At 44.6% G+C, this 8090-nt stretch overlaps 1 protein-coding gene across 2 annotated transcripts in view; it reads right to left on the reverse strand.

Moving 5' to 3' along the window:
* Nup205 (nucleoporin 205) overlaps positions 1-7811 on the reverse strand; it is a 69919-nt gene extending 62108 nt beyond the window's left edge. For both annotated transcript variants that reach the window (XM_027391455.1, XM_027391456.1), the window contains exons 1-3: positions 7784-7811; positions 2944-3086; positions 610-781 (exon numbers count right to left, since the gene is read on the reverse strand). In XM_027391455.1, the coding sequence (XP_027247256.1) occupies positions 610-781; positions 2944-3086; positions 7784-7811 (343 nt within the window). The remainder of the gene's footprint in view (positions 1-609; positions 782-2943; positions 3087-7783) is intronic.
* Positions 7812-8090: the final 279 nt, after the last annotated feature.

The raw sequence follows: 8090 nt of genomic DNA on the forward strand, positions 1-8090 counted from the left end.
CCTCTATGGCCCGATGCCCAGTTTACTTTCTTCCTAGTATTGCTATTAAAATTATATGATTTTCCACCTAGTCATTCATTATTTAAAAAGCCCCTTCCAGAAGACACTCCAAAAAAGCAGTAAATGTTGCCTTCCTACTCACTGCACGGCAGGACTTGCCTTGAGCCATGCAATTCTAGAGATGCAACTTAATCTTTGCTAGTAAATTACTAGGTGGAGACCAAGCTCAAGGCAGCTCATCAACAACTAGGATCACCCAACTTGCCCTTTAATCCAAGACAGATGAAATATTCTCAATCATCCTGTCAAATAAATTATATCTTTAAAAACAACCCAAGAGGGGGCTAGACAGAAGGCTCAGCAGTTAAGAGTACTTCCTAGCACCACAAAGTGGCTCACAACCACCAGTAACTCTAGTTCCCGGTACCTAATGCCCTCTTCTGACCTCCCAGAGCTCCTGGATGTGTATGATGGACATACATACACACATGCATGAAATAAGTAAACATTTTAAACCCATTTGTTAAATAAAAATTCTAAGTTAGTTGTGTATACCTTCATGATTCCATACTACATACAAATTAGAGTTTCGGTCAAATGTTAACTTACCAGCAAGGAGAAGCTCAACAGCTGACAATTCCCCAATATCAAAAAGGTCACTGATGATGAAAGCTTCTTTAATGAGCTGCTCAGGGAGAAGTCTGGTTCCTTGTTGCCCCTGGATGGCGACACCCTCCGTACTGGCTTTCTGAATCTTCTCATGTTGTTGAACATTTTTTGGCTAGAATGGTAAGATTATAATCAAGTAATGAAAAGAGTATATTGGAGGCAAGGTCCCACAAGTACTCTAGCAGAAGACTGGCTTACCATGGTAGCACAAGCCTCTCTAATTCTAACGCCTAGAGCCAGGCAAGCAGAGTCAAGACCAGGCTGAGTGAAAACAAAAACAATGAAGCCTGGTAGCATGACAAACAAAGGTGTTTCTTATCAGGCAATCTAAAACTGGAGAGTAAGAGGCAACACTGGTACCACCTTCAACTCTTTAATCCAGTACTACCGTCTCAAAACTTTCTACTCAACTAAAAAACCCAGAGAAAACACAAACATACCGTTCTGTTTTCTACATGTCTAAGTGACTTTTCCAGTTACATATCAGTAATTCAAATGGACATATGACTGTATTAAGTAACAAGCTATAGTATTACTTTGTAGAGCGAATCATAGATTAATAAAATATGATTTTATTTCCTATAGTCTTTTGTGTGTGGTGGTAGAGCTGTAACCCACAGAAAGACAGACATTAGGCAAGTGCTCTAGTACCCAGCTATCTCATTAGCTCCCCCTAAAGACTCCTTGTCTGATATATTCACACAAGACACAGAGAAGTCTCTGACAGGCAACAAACTGTCAAAGTTTAGATCCTGAAGAACTCCCTGGATGGTTTAGTCCAGCTCCTCTCCCAGAGGGAAATGTCACCGAGGTAAGCTAAGTAACTTGTTTGAGATCAAGGGGGAGAGCCAAGACAGGAGATTCAGCTTCACTGGTTCCCAGCTCCAAGCCAGGGCTCCTTCTACTAAGGAAAATCACAACAAAGTCAGGCCTGGTGGAACAGGACCCCATCCCAGCTACTCAGGATCATAGGTTCAAGACCAGCCTGGGCAAGTTGGCAAGACTGTTTCAAACATAGAAAGTACACATGCACACACAAACGCACGCACTTGCGTGCAAGCAAAAACAAAAAACTAAAAAGCAAACTGACAAACTAGTTAGATGGATTAGTGCATTACAGGACTTGCTGCCAAGCCTAAAGACCTGAGTTCAGTCCCTAGAACCCACAGTGAAAAGAGCAGAATCAGTGATCAGAAGTTAAGAAGTTACCTCCTGACCTCACTCATGCACTATGCATTCACACACAAAGATAGTATGTTTTAAAGCAGTAAGTCACTTCTTGTAACACAATGCTGCAAATCTTAGATGATCACACTAGTACATTTACAAAAAAAACCTGTCAGACATACATGACTGCTCATGTCATGTGTATAATCCCTGCATTCCAGAAGCTAAGGCAGGAGGATAAAAGCCAGCCTCAGCTACACAGAGTTCCAGGCTAGCCTTAGAAACAGAGACAGCTGAGTGAGACACCACCTCAAAAACAAAAACAAAAACAAAAACAAAAAAAAAAAAAAAAACGCAGAAAATTGCCCAAGAGCAAGGGAAGGAGTTTGCTAACTTGAATCCCTCTACTCCAGTCCCTTCCTACTTGAGAAGGTTTCAAGATACACTGACTAATGATGTTTTCACTAAGAAATACTAGTTCAGCTAACATAATTTACATTACACTACAGAGATTTAAAACTCAGAAGTGTATCTGGAAATACGTAATCAATGAAGGCTACAAATTTGTAAGACAATCAGCATTTGTGAGTTGTACTGCATTTCCTAACTCATCTTCAGATATTACACTTACCACTTAGCTGGATATAAATTCAATAGTTAGTTCTATGAAAAAGAAAAAAAAAAAAATGGGAAAGCGGCATTTTTAAAAAGCTTGAACTAGTTCCAGGACAGCCTCCAAAGCCACAGAGAAACCCTGTCTTGAAGAACCAAAAAAAAAAAAGGTTGAACTACCAGCAGAGTTCAAGGACATGTTTACACACTGAGCACTGAGATTTCACTTGTCTTTTATTCTTTAAAAATCAAACAAAACAGTGTTGGTGAGATGATTCAGCAGCAAAGTCTCCTGTCACCCTGCCTGGGGGTCTGACGTCAAACCCTGGGTCCCTGCACTGAAAGGAACGAGAACTCCCTCCTACAAGTTGTCCTCTTACCTCAGCACGTGTACCACGGCATGCTCATGCCCACACACCACAAACAAAAAAACGTGACTAAAAAGATCTAAAAACAAAAAAGCAAATCTAATAAGCAAAGAAGAAAATTTCCTACTGGGTTTTTGAACAGTGAGATGAAGTCAGGTTTGTGTTTCTTCAAAATCATGTCAAGAAGGTGGACAGCTTCAGGTTGTCTTCTCCAAAGGGCATTTCCAACTGTATGCCAAATGTCTTTGTAGGGTCCCCATAAACTGGCAGCTTAAAGGAAAAATAAAACCAGTGTGAAATAATCATGTCATCTACATGTTAGTCACACTCTTGTCTACATTTTAGCACACAATTACAAAAGGAAGTATTAATGTCCATTCTTAATATAAAAAGTTATATACACCAGCCAAAAATAACAGTATAGTTTATTAGAATTCTTTGGCAACAATATAAACTTGCTTACAAGATTAAAAGAAAAAAAATCAGCCCGAAACTTCAGTTGAACACCGGCTGAACTTGGTTTCAGCACTTTGTACCCTCTGTAAGCTAGCTTCCTTTTTAGTTAGTTGGTTTTCCAGACAGGGTTTCTCTGTGGCTTTTGGAGGCTGTTCTGGAACTTGTTCTGTAGACCAGGCTGGCCTCGAACTCACAGAGATCCACCTGACCCTCCCTCTTAAGAAAGCCACCCCACCCCACCCCTGGCTTTTAGTTTCCTTTTATACAAAGCAGGAGACAGGCAAGGTGGTGCACAATATAATCCCAGCACATGGGCACAGGCAGGCAGAGCTCAATAAACTCAAGACTAGCCTGATCTACATAGCTAGTTCCAGGCCAGACAAGACTACTTAGCGAGGCCTTGTCTCAAAAAAACAAAAGACAACCTAATGAACAAAAGAGCTGGCTCAGTGGTATACAGCATGAGATGTTCTTGCAGAGGACCCGTGTTCAGTTGCCAACACCAACAGGGTGGCTCACAAACTCCTCTTCTGACCTCGGAGGGCTCCGGTATGATAGATAGGGTACACACACACAATTAAATTAAAAATTAGGAAAAAAACAGAATTATCTACTCATAAGGCTTATAGTTCTTTTAGTGTGTGTGTGTGTGTGTGTGTGTGCGTGTACTTTTGGGGTTTTTGTTTTGTTTCTTGAGGTAGTTTGTACAGCTCAGGCTAGTCTGAAATCACCCGTTGCTCCCAAGTGCTGGGATTACAGGCTTGTGCACCACACTCGGCAGTTTACAAGTTTTGAAAAGAAACAACTAAATAAAACACACAGCATCATGCATCCATATAATAGGCACTCAATAAGAGTGCTTTTTCTTCTCCCTAACTCCCAGGTGAATAGCAGATTTTGTGAAAACATTTTGTTTGTTAAGGAAATAGAAACACATACTATTTTAGCTGGGACATTTGGCTTTTTTAAAAAGCAAAGAAACATTAAAGACTCTTAAGAAATCATCATAATAGATAATCCTTATTGAGCTTTCACTGTGCACCTAAGCACAGAATGACTGTCTTTTGTTGTTGTTATTAGAGACAGGGTTTCTCTGTGTAACAGCCCTGGCTGTCTTGGAGCTCACTCTGTAGACTAGGCTGGCCTCGAACTCCTAGAGATCGGCCTGACTTTGCCTCAGAAGTGCCAGTACTAAATGCATGCACCGACACCACCTGGCTGCATGATGTATCTTACAAAATCTGAGTTCAGCACTGTATCTTCCTCTGTTCTGCAAATACAAAAACTAGCACTCAGCCATCCACACCAGAGTAGTGGATCTGCCCCTGGCCAATCCATTCCCTAACCACTGGGTTACACCATCTCTGTACATACTTAGCAAGTTGGAGTTTTAGAAGATGAATTAGGGATGTCAGAAATATGTAGCAAATACCGTAGTAAGTAAGGGAGTTAGGATTGATCTGCCCTGCCTGAAGCAAATGAGACTGTTTATTCAAAACTCACAGAAAGTGAAACTACAGGCAATAAGAAAGTGAGGACAGAGAGTGAGCTCACGGGGAAAAAAGCAGGCCACACTATCAAATACCTAAAAAGATCGAGACAACAGGAGTACAGCAAATGGATCTGACGAGGTAGGCAATTGTCACCCTGTACAGGATGTTCGGGATTCTGGTCTTTACCCTGAAAGCTCACTGATGACAGTTTAAAACATCTGCTAAATTTGAGGCTGCAGGGATGGGTCAGTGGCTAAGAGTGCTGCTCTTACAAAGAGTCCAAGTTAGGTTTCCAGCACCCATATCAGGCTCACAACTACCTGGAGCTCCAGCTCCAGTGACTCTAATGCCCTTTTCTGGACTCTACACACAATATAAAACATCTGCTAAACTTGGTGAACTACAGAACACAGAACCCTAACTAGAGCTGTTTAGGAGGATAAGAACAGACTAAATGCTGGCAACACTAGGAAGTGTGGAAAGGGAGCCAGTGAATGCATACTGACAATCCCCTACAAGGTTTGACAATGAAGAAAAGCAAGAGCATGGTAAATAAGTGAACATGAGATGAAAGCAAAGACAGGTTGCTGGGAAAATGGAGCAGGAGGAAGCCACATGAAACAGAGAGTAACAGAGGAAGGGCATAAAGGGTGAGATTTACCACTGGCAAGGTCGCAGGAGGAAGCGATGTGCAGAAGTATCTAGATTTTCAGACACGAGAGTGAAAAGATAGATGCTGCTCGCTTTTTCTTTCTCTAGGTCCATTGGAGGGTAGAGGTTTGAGAAGTGGAAAGGGTATGAAATAGTCCCCACTGTGAATTAAGCAGGGGTGGCCAGGTTGTCTAGCAGTGTCACTAGCTGCTTACAAGCTTAGGAATGTAACTACTTGGTGGGCATGATAGGTCACAACAGTGTAAGCCAGTTATACCCAACAGGTATAAAAAAACTCTATAGTCATCAACCCTCCTTTTCTCCTTCCACACCACTTAAGTTGTTGTGACTACAGAAATAATAGAAAACATGGCAAACAATAGCTACTTAACTATTCTTGTGAACAGCAGCATTAAGCATATTCACACAGGTGTTACAACCAACACAGTGTTACCTTTTTAATCTTGCAAAAGTGAAATGCCAAGGCAGGCCTGGAGGTGCATGCCTGTAACTACCAACCACGCAGCACATGAGAGGCTGAGGGAGGGATGTGATGCTCTAAGGCTATTCTGAGCTGCCCAGGCTACATCATAAGAGTACCCCCCAACACACACACTTTTTTTTTTATCTGAAACTTTCTATTCCTTAAATATCACTATCATCTCTCACTTTTCTAGCCGCTGGCAACTGCCGTTCTAATTCTACTTTTTTGTTGTTGTTTTTACAGTAGCTACACTTGGTAAGTGTAGTTGTTTTGTTGTTGTTGTGTATGTGTTGTATTTCACTTAAAGTCCTCAAAGGTCTTCCGTGTATCACGTGACAAGATTTTCTTTTTAATACTGAAGTTAGTCCTTTGTGTGCACATCATGTTTCGTTTATCCATCCATTCATCTATAAATGCTTAAGCTCTTCCCAAAGATGACAAATAAAAAGAAAATAACTCTCTTGGCTCCTGGCTTTTTTAAATGCTTGCTTTTCTTGCTGCCAATTAAAGCTCTCTTGTACAATGTGTACTCCTGGGAGTACTGACAACGGCTTCTTTCCCTCAATGGTTCAGTTTAACATAGGGATATTATATGCCAAAAGTGCATGTAACACAGCTACAACACGGAAGCCAAGGCTCTAAAAAGTTTTAGTGGTATATTATGTATCTACTTGTGGGGGGCAAGCATGATATGATGTCACAAATCAATGCAGTGCACACGGGAGCACACACACACACAAAGGGTACACCCACACATATGATGTCACAAATCAATGAAGTGTACACATACACACACACACACACACACACACAAAGGGTACACCCACACATATGATGTCACAAATCAATGAAGTGTACACACACACACACACACACACACACACAGGGTACACCCACACATATGATGTCACAAATCAATGAAGTGTACACACACACACACACACACAGAGACACACGCACAAACTCGCACGCACACGAAGGGTAGGCCCACGCATATGAGGCCCACGCATATAATGTTACAAATCAATGAAGTGTACACACACACACACACACACACACACACAAAGGGTACACCCACACATATGATGTCACAAATCAATGAAGTGTACACACACACACACACACACACACACACACACACAGAGACACACGCACAAACGCGAACACACACGAAGGGTAGGCCCACGCATATGAGGCCCACGCATATAATGTTACAAATCAATGAAGTGTACACACACACACACACACACACAGAAACACACACAGGTATACACACGCACACACAGACACACACGCACACAGACACACACACGCACAAACGCGCGCGCACACACACACGAAGGGTAGGCCCACGCATGAGGCCCACGCATATGAAGCCCACGCATATGATGTCACAAATCAATGAAGTGTACACATACACACACACACGCGCGCGCACACACAGAAACACACACAGGTACACAAACGCACACACTCACACTCACAGAGACACACACACAGACACACACGCACACACAGACACACGCACACACACAGACACACGCACACTCGCAGGGTGCCAGGCGGGAAGAAGGAGCCGGCCCGGGCCGCGCGCCCCACACACTCTCGCACGCACGCACACACTCACCCCGGCCCCGCCGCGCCGCCTCCGCTCGGAAAGCGCTGCTCCAGGGCCGGGCCGCAGCCGCGCCTTCGCGCGCCATTCAAACCGCGGAGACGCGGGGCCGCGGGCCGGGCGCGAGCCGGCAGGCGTGGCGCTCGCACTCGGAAGAGCCTCGCCGCGCGGCCTCCCTCCCCCGCCCCACGCCCGAACAGGCCCCGCCCCGCCCCGCGGCCCCTGCGGGTCTCCCGTGGACACCCCACGGCCGCCCAGGCGCGCTCACCAGAATTGACCGCCAATAGCGCCGCCATCTTGGAGGAGGACTGCGGAGCCCTCCCTCGGCGGGGAGGACCCCGGGCCGCAGGGCCTGCCCGCGGTGGCGCCTGAACAGAAAGGCGCCCCGAGGTCGCCTGAGCACCGCGCGCGACGCTCGGGCGGGTGGACGCAGGACTCCAGACTCTGCTCCGACCCACGGCCGCAGATTCTCGCGGCGACCATTCTCGTTCAAAGGAGGCGAGGGCCACCGGCTCGGAGATGGACCGTGCAGTGCATCCTGGGACCTGTAGTTTATTTCCAGGGAGACCTGAAGT

Source organism: Cricetulus griseus, assembly GCF_003668045.3.
Source record: "Cricetulus griseus strain 17A/GY chromosome 1 unlocalized genomic scaffold, alternate assembly CriGri-PICRH-1.0 chr1_0, whole genome shotgun sequence".
Lineage (NCBI taxonomy): Eukaryota > Metazoa > Chordata > Mammalia > Rodentia > Cricetidae > Cricetulus > Cricetulus griseus.